General features: G+C 41.6%; 2 protein-coding genes across 3 annotated transcripts in view; both read left to right on the forward strand.

The window, feature by feature from the left end:
• The window catches only part of LOC127377764 (kazrin-like), a 163111-nt gene extending 157481 nt beyond the window's left edge, over positions 1-5630 (forward strand). For both annotated transcript variants that reach the window (XM_051425942.1, XM_051425943.1), the window contains 3 exons: positions 408-597; positions 2448-2584; positions 2970-5630. In XM_051425942.1, the coding sequence (XP_051281902.1) occupies positions 408-597; positions 2448-2584; positions 2970-3140 (498 nt within the window). In that variant the 3' untranslated portion in view covers positions 3141-5630. The remainder of the gene's footprint in view (positions 1-407; positions 598-2447; positions 2585-2969) is intronic.
• Positions 5631-5717: 87 nt separating this feature from the next.
• On the forward strand, positions 5718-13475 carry LOC127377765 (kazrin-A-like). The gene is made up of 7 exons (XM_051425944.1): positions 5718-9230; positions 9331-9449; positions 10639-10870; positions 10984-11085; positions 11767-11933; positions 12080-12221; positions 12548-13475. The coding sequence occupies exons 1-7, from the start codon at positions 9129-9131 to the stop codon at positions 12704-12706; spliced, it is 1023 nt and encodes a 340-aa protein (XP_051281904.1). The 5' UTR covers positions 5718-9128; the 3' UTR covers positions 12707-13475.
• Positions 13476-16823: the final 3348 nt, after the last annotated feature.

Below are 16823 nucleotides of genomic sequence, written 5' to 3' on the forward strand. Positions count from 1 at the left end.
TTCCACCTTGCCATTCCTGTAAGTACCACCCCCAAAAGGAAGCATACAGCAAACGCCTCCTCCAGATATTCTGTCCTTTTTTTCCCCTCCGTGCTCTCAGGAGTGGTAACGAGATTTCACACAACAAAAGACCAACATGAATACAACTGCATTTTTCATGAGACAACAACACCATGAGGAGCCCTGGGGAGAAAATTCTTGTGTCTGCATGCACTCAGATACTTGTAGTATGATTCTGATACATAACTCGACATGTATATGTGCACACACATATGATGTATGCATAGATACGAGTGGAATCAAAACTCAACTCAAAAACAACCCTGAAACTGCATAAAAGTGTAACATTTCTCTTCAGGATTGTTGCTTTTTCTGACTGACTGCATCTGTCTGTCTACCTTCTTAAGGCCAAACAGTCACTAGCCACCCTGACCAAGGACGTGCCCAAGCGTCACTCTCTGGCCATGCCCACGGAAACGGTTGTCAATGGCAACAACCAGGAGTGGGTGATGCAGGCTGACCTCCCCCTGACTGCTGCCATCAGGCAGAGTCAGCAGACCCTCTATGTCCACGCGGGGCATCCCACTGACAGACAAGGTAGGCGAACATGACCGTAACACCCTCATCCTGTACACGAACTGCCTCACACAAGGTGGTTTTACAGTCATTTACCCTCTGCATGTTCATGTGAACCTGCTTCACACACATTCACTCCTGCCATCTGCTCAGTATGACCACATTGTTGGCCACTGATGATGCTCCGGTCGTGACATTTCATGCGCTTTATGTAGCTGTTACAGTGAACATATTTTTGGCTTTACGGCTCCCATTTGTCTTTGCTGCACAGAAATGTTTCCTTAGAGAATGGTGGCAGCTGAGGATCAGTTGGGTGTCAAGGACTGTTTTGTTCTGGTTAAATGTATTTTTACAAAAAATTAGATGTAAATGAATTCATACATTTTGTCTGTGATGTTGGAGTAACCTGACCGAGCTTCTAAGGAAAACGTCTTTTTTTTTTTCAAAGTTACTGTCTACATTTTTCAGCCTTTTTCACCTGGCTGTAATTCATTTTTGGCCCCTATTTCTACTTTCCCGGCCCCTCATAACATTTGCTATTGTACGTTCAGCATTTACATGACTTGCAGATATACACCACAGACGGAGGAGGAGAAGCAACATTCTCTATCACTGCTTAGAGTACGTGAGCCATGGCTTTAGACATTTGCAGGTGAAATGCATCGCAAACTGCAAGCCGAAGCATCAACCATCATTGAAATTCCCATTTGAAATTCAAAACACAGTCAACACGCAGCCTTTCTTTGCAAAGCTCAGCCACTCTGACTTTTGGGACTCTTGTGACTGGAAAATAAAACTGTGTCCTTTCTTTTCCTGTGTTGCATTGCAGCAATGCAGCTAGCCAATCATGGCTCATCCTGATATAAAACGGGGAGTAGTTTTCAGAAGTGCAAATGCGAATGATAAATAATACATTTTGCAGTGGGCATCAAGCAGGACCACAGCAACAGGTGCAACCACAATCCGAGGGAACCTGTGAGACGAGAAAGCACAAAAACTCAGTACAGATAGAGAGGAGAAGAGAGGAGCTCAGTGCATCATGGGAAGTTCCTCAGCAGTCTAGGCCGGTAGCAGCATAACTAAGGGATGGTTCAGGACTCACCTGAGCTGAGTAGATCCTGTTCTACTTTTGGAGACTATACAAACCTGTATTAGCTCTGAATTCTGGGAACACAGTGTTGTAGTGGAGTAGTAGGGTACTATGAGCTCTATGAGCTAATGGTGCCTGACCATGAAGAGCTTTGTAGGTAAGGAGTATTTTAGATTCTATTCTGAATTTTACAGGGAGCCAGTGCTGTTATCCAGGCTGTCAGACTGAGACGTTCCTCCAAAACTTCCAAAACCATAAGAGTAAACATATCTAAACTTAGTAGCAACAACTGGACTAGTGGCACCTCCCAGCCTAAAAAAAAAGTTCTATACAAATTACTCTTGCTTCCACTAAAGTAGGAGTTCATCTCAGTCCTCCTAGAGGCTGTTTTAAAGGGCAGCCACAGGTTCAAACGGGTTGCTGACTAATTGGGGACGTCTGGAGGAAGAAGCAGAAAAAGACAAAAAAACAAGGAAAGTGTGTGAACAGTCACGAACCCCCAAATTGCCATGCATTTGGCTGTACTATATGTATCAGTCTCACTGGTACATACACACACACACACACACACACACACACACACACACTCGCTCAACCTCTGTGAAGCTGTTTTCACTGTTGCTTAGCAACTGCAGATGATTGCAAATAATTCCAGGCTTTTGAAATATATTTTTATTTAAGGGTGTTGTGGCATTGTGTCCCTGTTCACTACTTTCGCTGCCCAAACACACACCCCAAAGAAAACAAGCCTTTTTTCTCTTTTCCCTCTCGTCCCGTTTAGTGGCTGCCGTGCGGGTGAGCCCATGCCACTCGCGTCAGCCCTCCATCATCTCTGACGCCTCTGCAGTCGAGGGAGACCGGTCATCCACACCCAGCGACATCAACTCGCCACGCCATCGGACTCACTCCCTCTGCAATGTAAGCGCTGCCCACCACTGCACCCTCCAAAGTAATCACCTCCTTTGTAGTAACTGCCGACTGTCCTGCTCCCTGGCCGTTGCCGTTTTCCTTCCGCCATCGTTCTGGCTGAATTCATGTTTGCCCCACGCAGCCTGTCGTGTACTCACTCTGCAGCTGTGACTTGAATTTATGTGAAAAACCAGTTGTGTTTGTTGAATAAGTGCATGTCTGCCAGCATGTCAAGTGTCATTTCCCTTCTGTGTTGTGATCTTTATCTATCCTGGTCTTTATCGCCCACTCTGCACCCCTTCGCTGACTTCTCTGCTCTTGCATCTCTCTGTTCCTTTGCCCATCTCTTCATCTTCTTCTTCCCTCTGCTCTCCCTTTCTCTTTCTTCCTCCAGTCCCTAGAAGATCTGGAGGAGGCGAAGCGTAAGAAGAAGAAAGAGAAGATGGGGCTGGGCTCTCTGTCGCGTGTCTTCGCCCGGGGAAAGCAGCGCAAATCCCTCGACCCCGGTTTGTTTGATGGTACTTCAACGCCTGATTATTACATAGAGGAAGATGCAGACTGGTAAAAAAGCACACATGTCCGAGCGAGCCACCCGGAGAGCCTCTGTGGCAATTATCAGAAGACAGCATTGTGTTAAAACGCGAGCGTGAGAGGATGGGCGTGCGTTTGATGTCAGTGTGTACAGCTATAACAATGTGTGTGCTTGTGCAGTCTCACATGCATGCATACTTGCGTGTGTATGCGTGTGAGAGTGTGTGCATGCGTGTGTCGTCCATGGTCAGAGGCCATGTCAGAAGCCGGAGGCGTTTCTTGCTTCGCTGAAGTGTAAACCTTAACGAGCAAATTGCACCTGTATGTATGTACAGTCCTGTAAATAGAGTGGACAGTGTGACACAGCGACCATGTGGATATGTTCTATTGTATCTGCCCTCCAAAACGGCTGTGTTATTGGATCTTTTAATTGTTCTTTACATTTTGACTTTTTGTTTTCACTCAACTGGAAACTTGAAGGACTGCTGTACTTGTAAATAACAACAGTTGATGTGCACTTTGTGCGTGTAAATGTCTCCTTGTCCTGAATGCCTTTTGTTATTTTTGACATGTACTCCCCTCCCCTCACTACCTTTTAACTTAAACTCCTCCCTGTTTATTGTCCTGCTTGGTCCATCCCCCTCCTTCCACACTGCCATGATGAGAACAGTTTCCTGTCGGCAACATGCAGACTCCTCAAATCCACCTCCAATTTGGTTGTTCAACACATCCCTCAATCCGCCAAGAAAACTGTGCACTCCTTGATGTTTTGCTCAAATGAGCCTTCAAAGACACTGCTAAGCGAGGAACGAACTTTCTATGCAGAACAGTTTGTTCCACGGCATCATGAAGCCAAACAGGAAATATAAGAAACGTGTTTTCTATCTGTTAAGATAGAAGGTACATGCCTGAGGTACATGTGTGACATGCATGCACATAGTCCCAGTCCCTAAATGCATGTTGAATAAAACCCTACTAAACAGAAATGTCTTTCTCTGGGTATGTTGTTGAGGAGGTGATAAACTGTCTGTAAAAAAAAAAAAAAAAAGAGAGGTCAGTTACTGATTTCATGGTGTTTATTCATGATTTCCTCCATTTCAAATGAAGTTATTAGATTTGTTATTCAGAAAACATTATGATTAATGTTCAAGAGATTAACACCCCAAAGCAAACATAGAGCGGTTTAATCTGCACCTACAAGGCTCTTGTATGCAAAAATACTTTTGAAATATTAAAGGTCCGCAAAGTCAACAGTAACAAAGAAAACCCATCGCTAAATTTTTTAAATTATTAAATAATTATTAAATTTATTCATGAGGCTTTCTACCGTTTTCCCTCTGTATGATCTTACAGTAGCTTGTAGCTATACAGTTTTATTAATACTTTTGGGAGTAGAATTATTCTGGGAAAAGTTGGTCTAAAAAAAGAAAGCTAGTATCCCAAAATAAGTGGTAGCTTAAACATCAATTATACTAACATAGTAGATATCAGGCGGATGGATATTTTACCAGAAAATCAGAGCTTCAATTCAGAGGCCCGAGCATGGAGCAGGCGTTAAATGAACTGTTATAACAATAACGAGTGCCAACCCTGGAGGTTAAAAATCAGACTTAAGCAGGCTAATCAAACTGAAGCAAATGCATACCTTCTCCCATGACCCTGTGAACTTGCCAAAAAAAATCAGATGCAGAGTTCAGGCCATTGCTGAAAAAGGCAATTAAGTGTGTGCCAAAGGTTAATAGCATTTCTTCAAGCAAAAGAATGACTACAGACATTGGATTATTTTCATCCTTTCATTGGATTGAGCCGGAGTCTGCACTGCCACCCCCAGGAAATCTTTTCTCTCCCTGATATTAAACTAACACTGGGTATTTGTCTCATCTGAAACACTATAGAGTCACAGATTACATTGGAGCTGTATTTAACCACAGAGCTTGTCAAAAGGGGCGTCCATGTAAGCAGCAGTGAGGGGATTATCATTTAACCCTTAGCTCAACCCACATTTGGGCTCGCAGATTTTGGATGTAGAGGTGAATCATTAAGGTAATTCAAACATAAGTCACCATGTATTAAATTGTATGTATAAGAACTACAGCTCAATCAGTTTATTTCATTAAACATTTAATGAAATGTATGAAAATCCAGGCTATTTTTTATTTTTTTCATTTAACTAACCATTATGACCCTCTGCTGATGGGGGTAAAAAAAACATATCAAATGAAAAACATTGTATGATTATTATGTTTTGAGCCACGGTCTCTCTGTTGTTGTTTTTTATTTTCCTCAAATATTTTACTTTTTTGTAAATGAGATAACATTACAGAAATAAAAAATAATATTATTAAAGAGTTTTATTTAAAGTCAAAGATGTAGGCCTCAGTGGAGGACTTCTATTGTGAGGTCCTGAGATGTTTAGAAGTGGACAGTAGCGAACCTTTAAAGGCATGGCAACAAAATTACGCTTAAAAGAACTTAATGAGAAAAATAAGATTATTTTAAAATAAAATAAATAACGTTGAATTTCCACGTGGCTGTCCTCTCTTTCCCTGTGTTAATGTTTGTGTGTGTTTGTGTTCATTTGTTGTGGTATGGCTCTAATCCTGATCCTGGTCCCTTTATGCTGGGGGGGCTGCCATCTTTAACATATGTGTTAGCCTCCCTCAGTCCTGCAAGTCCATCTGTGAGAGGACTGCATCCCAAAAGCTTCCAAATGGCCTCCTTTCCTCTCTTTCCCAATTTGAACTCCATATACACACCGAAGAGCATTTTCTCCTCTTCTTTCCTGTGATACCGCAATCAATAATCATCACGAAAATATAGAGGCGAGGGGAAAGGAAGCCATGTCGGATTGTCGGAACAGAACTCATATGTGTCAGCACATGGTGTCAATAATTGTTCTGCTTTGATTTGAACCCCTGACCTCTAACACTGACCCCTTTTGTCTGACCTCCTCTGGACTCTCAACACAGTGAAGTGACCCAAGAAGTAATCAATCAGACTCAGTGAGACCAAGGTACACCAGTCCCAATTGCTTTTAGATATTAGCTCTGTTGGGTTGCAAGCTGTGTTTGCAGATGCCTTCTAACACATCACAAAATGACCTTGGGATTAAGCACTTCTTCAAGTTGAATCTAATTCTGATGCAAAAATTGAGTGCCATAGTGTATATACTGTATATATGCATACATATATATATGCTTCTGGGGCAAAAGCAAATGTTTTTTCCTGTGTACTGAACTGATATTATTATGACATTCTGATATTATAGACTTCACAAAACTTCACAGTGGCCGCTTAAATTTAACATCCGACATTATGGGAAACGTACTTATTTGCTGTCTCGTCAAGAGTTGATACCACTTTCATGTCTGCAAGCTACAGCCAGCTGCCGGTTAGCTTAGCATAGACTGCGAAGCAGACTGGCTGTAACTTCATTTTTACTGTACAGACATCAGAGGCATCAGTCTTCTCATCTAGCTCTTGGCAAGAAAGCAAATAAGCATGTTCCCAAGGATGTAAAACCTATTCTTTTATCTACCTTTAAATAGAATTCAAGCTGCTTCGATTCGCTAAGCGCAAAGGCTAAAAACAGACTGGCTGTAGCTTCAAATTCATCATACAGACATCCAAGCAGCATCGATCTTCTCATCCCTCTGCAAGAAAGCAAATAAGCGCATTTCCCAACATATTGATCTATTCCTTTAAGCCAGTTTACTCTCCAGATACAGTGTACTAGGGACAGCACTGGCTAGCCACCTATGGTGTAATCATATTTCTTGAATTGTGAACGTATGTCCATCTAGGCTCTTGACATTCAGCTGTAACATTTTAAACATGGTAAATCTGGAAAATGTCACATTTCTGACAAATGTATGATGTGCGTCTTGGTCCAGAACACTACCTGCTGCATCCAAAACACTGCAGTAGTGGCAGTGACATCCATTACACTGGCTATTGACGGGCATGTTTAACGATCGACTGCTTAAGCAAAACAGTCTTCTGTGTCTTATGTGAAGTGTACGTATGACTTATGTCTACATACAAAATGATTAGTAAGCCATCGCAGTGTTTACAGAAACACTCATGGCCTCAGATTAAAGACACAAAAACTATTTACAGTAATCGGCTACATAGCCGTCGGATGATCTTCTGGCCCACTCTGCTTTCAGTGGGTTTTAAAAAGGCATAAGAGGGTCAACCCCACAGGAGGACCTACCTGTCAGGTCACAGAGGCTCCAGTCTCCAACAGTTTGGCCTTCAGCTGGATGTCAGACAGTCAATTCTGCAGTACTTAATGTGACATACCTTTGTTAGGACTCTCTCCGGAGTGAAGAACAGACCTTGTATCTGGACAAGAGTGCATTTCTGTCCATAGAGCAGATTTATTCAGCTTAATATGAATTGCTCTCAGAGGAGCTCTTGGAAGTGCACCTTCAGTTTATGCATTGCTCTTAGACGGGCTCATAAAAGCTTCCAGCTTGAGATGAATTGCTGAAGTCGAGTTTAATAAGAATCAGTTTATTTGGTACCTATAATCATTCAGTCGTGAATCTCTTTTTGAGTAAACACAGTTGTACAGTAAAGCCTGCCAGAAAGTAAGGTTTCCATTTGCTGTCTCTGCTTGGAACAAGGACACACAAACAGACAGAACCACAGATGAAACAAAGAACCTGTTGACAAGCAAAATTTCAAACTGAATGATTCAGATAGAAAACATCATTCAATTTCACATCTTTATTTTTCCACTGGAATAACAATAACAAAATTGATGTTTTGGCGAGTAAAGCATCCGACAAGTAGAGCAAAGACTGCATCCTTTATGACTGAACTCTCTGTGGTTTTTGTCCAAGACTCATTAGCATCCCAGGAATCCTTGCAGTTTTAGCCTTGATGACAGTCAGCGGGAGAGCCACAGAGTACTGCTATATTCTGAGGACTGCACCAAGATCAGTGCAGTATTTGTGCTGATGTAGAGGTTTTCCAGAAAGGGTTAGAGGTGACAGGTGACTTTGAGGTATGTCATTTTTGGTATCAAATAGGAAAAAAATAAGTGATGCTGCACAGGCACAACTATTTGTCAGTGAAAAACAAAACATTAAAAAGAGACCTCACACCTCAGGTGGATAATCGTTTTCCACACACACATATGTGTCATGAGCAAACAGAGCAATAATACTATGTTCAATATTAAAAGCAATATATGATGCTTTACCAACTGCTGAGCACTAAAACTGGTACTATGTTTCCACCTGCTGGTAAATACAGAGAAATGTCTCTCAGTGAAACTAAATGAACTGTGGTATTGGCCAATATTTTCTTGGCCTGATTCCTCCAGACATTGAAATCTGACAAAGAAAAATGTAAACAGGAAACATTTGGCCCAATCTTGTAACAAAACAGGTAAGCAATGCAAGACTATAGGGGATAATCTATGGAGCATTTAAAAATAAAAGTAAATTATGATATTGTGTGGCAGATTTCCTGTGACAATAATGCATCAAAATATGAGTATTTTCGTTTCCATCAAGCTGTTGCTGCAGGCTAATTTAGACAGATGAGTCATGTTAATTCTACAGCTTAAACAGCTGTCCATGTAATGGACTTCTTAAGTGAGGAGCTTGTTTTTAAAAGCGGCAACTTTGTTTACAGCATCCCTGGCAAGCGCATGGCTTGTTGACATGCAGCCAAAAGCTTAGGATGTTGTTAAAAGCATGTTTGTTTAGAAGATATTACTCACCATCTAGTTACGTTCTTTCCACTGGGCTGATTTTCTGTTCAACTCATTTGAATTTGTTACAGTACGTTGAAATTAACATTTTGTTTTGTCATTGCTCACTATACCCACAACCACCTCTGCCTTCACTCACACCCTCAACTACATCACCCACATGTCTCCCCCTCACCCACTCACCCAGACTCGGACAGCCTCTCCAGCCCCACCCGCCACAGCCTTAGCCTGTCAGATGGGTCGGAGGACCAGCTGGACCGCCTCCAGCAGGTGGAGCTGGCCAGGACGACCCCCATGTCCCAGTGGAGGGCGGGCACTGTGCAGGCCTGGCTGGAAGTTGTCATGGCGATGCCCATGTACATCCGCACCTGCTCAGAAAACGTCAAGAGTGGAAAGGTAGAATGAAATTTCTCACATGAAGTGGACTCACTCTGTATTTTACATACATAATTACAGGCTGCAGTAAATTGTACCAGGCTACTTTGATATTTTGCAGGTTTTACTTGGACTAACAGATGAAGACCTGGAGCTGGGTTTAGGTGTCAGCAGCTTAATGCATCGCCGGAAACTCCGCCTAGCCATTGAGGATTACAGAGATGCTGAGAACGGTAGAGGGTGAGGAAGGGAAACAGAATTCTTGTATAAACTGTACATTATGTGGTAGTGCAAGAGGGCCATCTGTTGGTGATATACGGTTACAACATTCACAACATGTAGTCCGGGATCATCCCATTATTCTCTGGAGTCATAATATTGACTTTAAATACAAATGTTTAGACATGAAGCTTCCGTCTCACTGTCTGTACAACTGTTACAACCTCCAACAGAAGCAGGTTAGTCTCACTTCCATATGAATGTGTCTTTTTAGTCATCTGTCCACAGTATGGCCTGCCTTTATGAACAACAATTTTAAATAGATTAAAGGGTCAGTTCCACCTCACTTACAAAGAAAACCTATTGTGTCCAGGTTTTTTGTTATGCGTCCTCAAAGAATTGGATTACACAACATTCAATGGCAATATACCTTTCCAGAATCACTCTCCCTTACACCACCACAATACCTTAACTATGAGGAAATGAAATTTAAGTTTTGCATTTCCTGTAATATTTTTGTTTCAATATCATTAATGTTCCTATTACACGTGTGGCATGGTTTCTGAGTCATTAGCACTCACAGCAAGAAGGTCCAGGGTTCAATTTCTGAATGGGGGAGTTTGCATGTTATCCCCATGTTTGGTCCTTAAGTGTCACACAGGGGCTGTCCACTGCTCCTAGAACAGTTACAATTTGGATCTGATGAGGGTGTTGGTGTAAAGATTAATGATCACCAAGTTATTACAGTTCATCTTGAAAGAAACATCTGTACCAAATTTGATACAATCCATCCAATAATTGTCAAGACCTTTCTATCCAAACCACACATCTTAACCTCATGGTGGTGTTTGAGCAAAAGTCAGAGGAATCAAGGGTGAGTCCTTGCTGCAGTGTCAGTGAGTTGGAAGCTGACCTGTGGCCCTTGACTGCGTGTCACTCCCTCCCCCTCCCCTTTTCTATCTATCTTGAGCTGTCCTATCAATAAAGGCCCAAAAAATACATTAATCCTCTGGGAACCTTGAATGTATGTGTGAAATATCATGGCAAGTCTTCTAATAGCTGTTGAGATATTTAAGTCTGGATCGACCGACAGACATTGCAATCCATAAATCCACACCACTGTTATATCTTCATGTATGGATACCACAAAATGTAAGTATGTTTCTATATGTGAAGTGAAGTGACCCTTTAAGAAACTGTTTGTCTGTAGGCTGTCCAAGGCTGCAGATATGGACCACCACTGGGTGGCCAAGGCCTGGTTAAGCGACGTGGGTTTGCCTCAATACTCCCAAGCCTTTCACAACCACTTGGTGGACGGGCGCATGCTGAACTCCCTGACACGTCGTGACCTTGAACGTCACCTCAACATCACCAAGAAGTTCCACCAGGTCAGCTTGCTGCTGGGCATCGAACTGCTGCACTTACTCAGTTTCGACAAGGAGGTACGTAAGTCCACAGTGTGTCCACAAGCAGAGGATAACAGTGAATTTACTTGGTTGTGCTCTAGTGGCGGGTGATCCGTTGAGTAAAAGCTGTTTGTGAAAATGGTTTCCAGGCACTGCAGGCTCGCCGGATACAGTGTGAGCACCAGAACGTGGATCCATTGGTATGGACCTCTCATCGGGTCATCAAATGGATCAGAGATATTGACCTGAAGGTGGGGACATAGAGAAAGACTGAACACATGTAAAACACTCACTATGTATATATATTGTCTTTTTAAACTCACATTCTAAAAGAAAAAGCTGAAGCTGACAAATTTTCAAGCAAAACATGCCCAGCAGTCATTGCAACCAAACAAATATTTTAATAAAATATTAATAATCAGGAGATACTAATGTATTGAGCATTAGAACGACACTATCACTTGGCATTGTGGGTAATCTGGGCTCTTGCGTTTACTCAGCGCTCCCTATCTCCACAGAGTGATAGAAGGCCTTTGTTATTGTACTTCTAAGCTGCTACTAGTTGATTACAAAGCCTTTCAGATTCCAGCCTCTGTGGTGTAATATGAATCTCCCCAGTCAACATTGTCTACTGTCTTGGCATAAGAACACATGTTTCCATTATGAAGCATGACCACATTCAGAGTGCGCAGAGATAAGGCCGTCTGGACTGACTTCCTGTTAATATCCTTGGGGTGTGTGAATTTATACTGACATCAGCAAATAAAATCAATATATTCTTTTTTCCAGGAGCACATTTGACATATTTTTTGTGAGACTCTTGATATCAGTGCCTTTTCATTTAACCAGTAATGGCAACGGTATTACATCAGAGAATTCTAGATTTGATGCTATGAATGAAACAAGTAACTTTTTTCCGCCCACCTGTCCAGGAGTTTGCAGAAAATCTTCTAAATAGTGGAGTTCACGGTGCTGTCATGGTACTTGACCCCACTTTTAACATTGACGCCATGGCAACAGCGCTGGGGATCCCCAACAACAAGCATATGGTCCGCCGACACCTTGTTGAGGAGATGAAAACCCTGATTGGCTCGGCCAGGTGAGAGGAGACACGACACCAAGACAGACCCTACTGTCGATCTTGGATAACATAAACTGTGTTTGTCTGTAGATTTTGTACAAAGAAGTATTCTAGTGTCTTCGCAGTTGTCCCCAACACTCTCCTCCTCCCCATCTTCCCTGCAGGGCGGATGCCAAGCAGGACTATGAGCGTCTGGGCCTAGGAACACCACCAACCCTCCTTCGCCAGAACTCCCTGGGCAGACCACCCAGCTCTACCGGCCGGCACACTGATGACGAAGGCTCGCTGAGAAGGAGAGCTGTCAAGGTGGGTATAAAGTTACTGCAATAGAAACTTTCATGAGTCATTTCACTTGGTTTTTTCTTTTTTTAAGAATCCAAATCAAGCTTGGTCACTTTTACTCAGAATAAATACTCAGAAACACATTAAAAAATATTAGAAGAATACAATACAGATTTGACACAGCAGCAGTACAACATTAAAGGTGCACACGAGACAACCTGTATGGCAGCAGGCTGACAACGTATAAGAACAAAACTTAAACTAGGCTTACACAGAGAATATTCCCCCCATGAAAATAAACAATGTAAAAAAAAAAGCCTTGTGTCAGTGTATTTGTGTTTCTGTTCTAGCCTCCAACAGGGTTCAGCCCCAAAGCCCGCAGTGGGCGGGATTTGAGCTGCCATAGCAGCTATGGCTCCCTGCCACGGGAAGTTCGAGACCAGACTCCGCCCAGAACCGAGGGAAGCCCGATCCGTGGTTTCACCAGCATCGAGGTCACCAACGTGTGAGGTCATCAGACATCAGCTTCATCACAGCTAAATCTACATCATGGACATTTGTCTTCCATGTGCACCTGAACATGTTATTTTTTTTTCTAAAGATGAGCCTTTACAGGACAGATTGCACTTTTTAAACGGGACAGGATTCTTTTTTTTCCTGGTTTAAGAAAAACTTTATAAGACGCATTGTGGGCAGGTGCTATTTTAACGTTTTTGAAGGCGCTCATTTCCCTTCCTCAACGCCAGAATCACGAGATGAAGGATTCAAGCTAAATGATCATTTTTCTATTTTTTTGTGTGTAAATGGTTCTTTGTGAACTAGGATGGGACTTGTTTTTGTTGACTAGTTGCTATTAACAGTCTGGTTCTCTGACCGAAATGATATAAAGACTGTAAAATACAGGGTACTTGATGACGAAATGAAAAAAAGTTTCTATGTAAATTGTTCTTGTTTCATCCAGTTCTGCTGTTCGTGAAGCCTTGTCAGTGTAGCTGAGGACAATGAACAAAAAAAAAGACTAATTGAATTTAAAATTCTAGAGTTTATGTTTGACAGTCATTTTCCATCTTGCACATTTACACAGTTGTGTCTAAACAGATGTAGCACTCTCTTCTGATGTTTTATACTGTGCAGTAAACATGGAAAACTATTTGAACAATGGCAGCAGAAGATGACTGCTGAGCTGTATGTCCATGGGCTGGTGGCTGAAAGGTGTGAGGATGCATATATATGAAAATAAAAGAGTTTCTTTTAATGAAATAAAGATGACATCCCATATTTGGTAGTCCTGTTGTGCCAATCTTCAGCAGAAGGTTCAATAAAAATCAATTAAAAAAGAATCTGAAACTATAGAGGGAAGTTTTGGGATTAGATTCAAATGCACATTAAACAAAACAAAAATTAAGCCCAATCCTACAATGAGTAAATTACTAAATGTAATGTTAAAGGGATTGCTCACAATTACAAACTTTCAGAAAATTATCAGCCAACTCTGAAACTGTATTTTAGCCTCTTTTAATTCATTGTTTTGGTTTTACGGATGCAAATTGACCTTACTGTTCAGTGCTACAGATCTCAACAAACAAAAAAAAAAACTACTGTACGTTACATTCCTACATCAAGCACCTCAGGAGTTGATGGAGGGGGGAGCTATAAGGAGGAGGAATATTTTACAAAAATGTATCAGGCCACCAAAAACACCAAATGAAAACTAATGTTGCACTGCCTCTGCTGGATGTTTAAATGGGCAACTGTTTGCCAAATGGTGTAAAACAGCAACTTTATAAGGTGGTAATATTTAAGGGTTCTGTGTCTGTCAACTTTAAAGATCAACATTCAACAACTGCCTAGTTTGCGTGAAGGAAGTTGATTGGTCAGATTTGTGGTTGTGTAGGAAATTTATGAATGAGAGGAGCTTTGACAGTGTGAGAAAGAGGAAATGATGGAGATGCTGGATGGTTCACTACCTCCACTGTAATGCAATCGGGGTCCATACTAAACACAGATCACCTTTGTGTGCTACTGACTCTGTTCAGGTGACTGATTTCTCAACAGTATTTTGGTGAGTCACTCCAGTTCCTCCTTTCTTTGCTCTGTGTTGGACTTGTTACCTCAAGCATCTGTTTAGTTCTCTACGCAATACAACATGGTGCAACTTCCTCCTCTTACTCACGGTGGCTGAGCCTTTGGGGCAAGATAAGGATGATACAGCACCACATGAGACAGCTACTGTATGGCTAGCAATGCTGCCTCTCTTAAATTAATTACCCTTCTGGTAATCCACCCACAGCTGGGAAAAATATAACAAATGTACTCTGGGATATCAGAGGTATGACATGGGAAGGCGTGTCAGGTGAAGTTCCACCTGAGAAATGAACTGAACTACTTGTTAGGGAAACATTCAGTTGGGAAATGTAATAACATTCTCGTATAGCAGCAATAAAACCAAGATCAATAATTACACATTAGTGGATGTGACTGAGTTTACAAGTTGGATTACAACGGCAAAATCAAGATTAAAATCATTATTTTATTTGATTTATGTATGGTTTTATTTGAAATAAATATACACTGCACAGAACACTGATTAAATAATCTGATAATGCCACATTTCATAGCAAGTTAAGGTTACGAGGCTGCTGACATATCACTTAATTTGATTACAGGCTCACAGTGATAGGAGATCAAGCCAGACTTCCAGATGTAATCAAGACTTGTTCACAGTAGTTCTCTGTCTATCCTCTGTGTGTGTGTGTGTGGGGGGGAAGAGTATGTGTATGGTAAATGGAGGAACCAGACAAGAGCTTAGGAGGAAGAAAACCTCCCCAGAGATCTGGGCCTCATTGTAGAACATTTTCCTAAATGCTTGTCCTACCCTAATTTAACTTATAAAGATGGAGAGTAAATCCTATCTTCCTATTACAGGAGTGATTTCGTAAACTCATGGCTGTGTCCTATCTATCCTATTTTAGCTTTGATGAGTTGGGACGTAGCACAAAAGCATGTTGGTCAATTCAAAATTGTCTTGGCAGTCAAGATATACCATTAATACACAGTCTTGGAAAATTAAAGTGTCATATAGTTTGAGTTGCCTTTCAGTCATTATATTCTGGTGTTCACGTTGTTCCCCATCTTCACTGTCATTGCCATACAGGTCTAACAACAGTGGTGCTGCCATACATGCACCATGTCTCCTCGAAACTGCATTCCAAAATTGTTCTCATAATTACATTGTGGTAACAACCATGATTATGTTCAGATACAACATAGTTATTTTGAATTTAAGGCAGGGTCTATGCCATCCTTACTGAGGAAATTATTTGGTTAGGACAGTTCTGTGATAGCTCAATTCCAATCCTAAGATAATATATGTTTTTTTCTTCAATACAGTTAGGAAACTGTTTCTGTAATGCCAAAAATCCTAAATGTCACCCTAACCTAAGATATGATAGGATTTCATATTTAGGAAATTTCCGTAATGAGGCGCCCAGAACAACAGGGTTGCCCCACTTAAAAGGAACAATACAGTTGGGACTGGTTTTGTCATTAATGTAAACCAGCCCAGTCCTCGTTCAGCAGGCCGCTACAGATGAAGACACTGGGACAAGGAAGTGGAGCCAAGTGGGGCCTGTTTTCACTGTCTTGAGTAAATACCAGCATGTAAACAAACACAAACACTCTAGCACAAGCACACAAATGTCTGTACTGTGTGTCTAAATGCATTATAGAAGAGCATGTGTGTCATGTGAGTGGCTGCAGCGTCCTCTGGGTTGGTTCTGTCCAAAGGGCTCAAAAGGAGTGACGGTGAGTAGGTGATAAATTTACAAAAAGGAAGTAAAAAATCCAGTGACATAAAACTGACTGACTTGTCCGTGTTTATTGCAGGAGGAAGTATTAAGTAAAGAGTGAGTCAGCGACTTTTAGTCATGGATTTCGATAACAGTATGAGACACAGGGTCTCATATATTTTCATGGGCATCACCGTTTTGAAGCCAGATTTGACTCAAAAGGGGATTTATGCAAATCTAACAGTGGTGAAAACAAAAAAATAGTAAGCAGAGTGAAAGTTACTGATGTCAACAACATAACACACAGTCAACAACACTGTGTTTTCTCAAGATCTCCTCAAACCCTTTCAGTGACCCCTGCTGGCCCTCAGGCCTCACTTCACCGGTTTACAGCAACTGGACTCCTTTCCTGTATTTTATTATAAGAGTGTCAGTCAGAATAAACAGAAGGATCAGTCAGTCTGACTGTAGCTGTCACACATAATTAACACATTGTTTCACTTCTGCTGGGGTTTGTTCCTCTATTAGTTTTGTCCACTACAAAAATATTCCACTCTGGGATTTCCATTCAGTTCATAGCCAAACATTTCCATACAGCACCTCCCCAAAAATTATTTCTCAAGGTCTTTGATGACTAAAACATGTGCCAACATGAAGAACAGTGTCAGATAGAATGTGATAAAGGGTGCCCCAATGAGCGTCACCCTTTGGTTTTTACGGTCATAAGATATGATAAATCTAGACTGTTAAATGTTTCCCGGCAGTTTGCATCGCAGCAGCACCAATAAAGGAACCAGCACAGAGAGAGTACAATGCACTGAAAACCACCCAGCGTGTT

The sequence above is a fragment of the Dicentrarchus labrax genome, unplaced genomic scaffold (assembly GCF_905237075.1).
Source record: "Dicentrarchus labrax unplaced genomic scaffold, dlabrax2021, whole genome shotgun sequence".
In the NCBI taxonomy this organism is placed as follows: domain Eukaryota; kingdom Metazoa; phylum Chordata; class Actinopteri; family Moronidae; genus Dicentrarchus; species Dicentrarchus labrax.

What these genes read in the sequence shown, in the direction of transcription:
- LOC127377765 (XM_051425944.1), top strand. Translation starts at nt 9,129, where the DNA reads ATGTCCCAGTGGAGGGCGGGCACTGTGCAGGCCTGGCTGGAAGTTGTC. An exon ending in ACCCTGATTGGCTCGGCCAG is followed by an intron (nt 11,934 to 12,079) that starts GTGAGAGGAGAC and finishes TCTTCCCTGCAG; the next exon opens with GGCGGATGCCAAGCAGGACT. An exon ending in TGAGAAGGAGAGCTGTCAAG is followed by an intron (nt 12,222 to 12,547) that starts GTGGGTATAAAG and finishes TTTCTGTTCTAG; the next exon opens with CCTCCAACAGGGTTCAGCCC.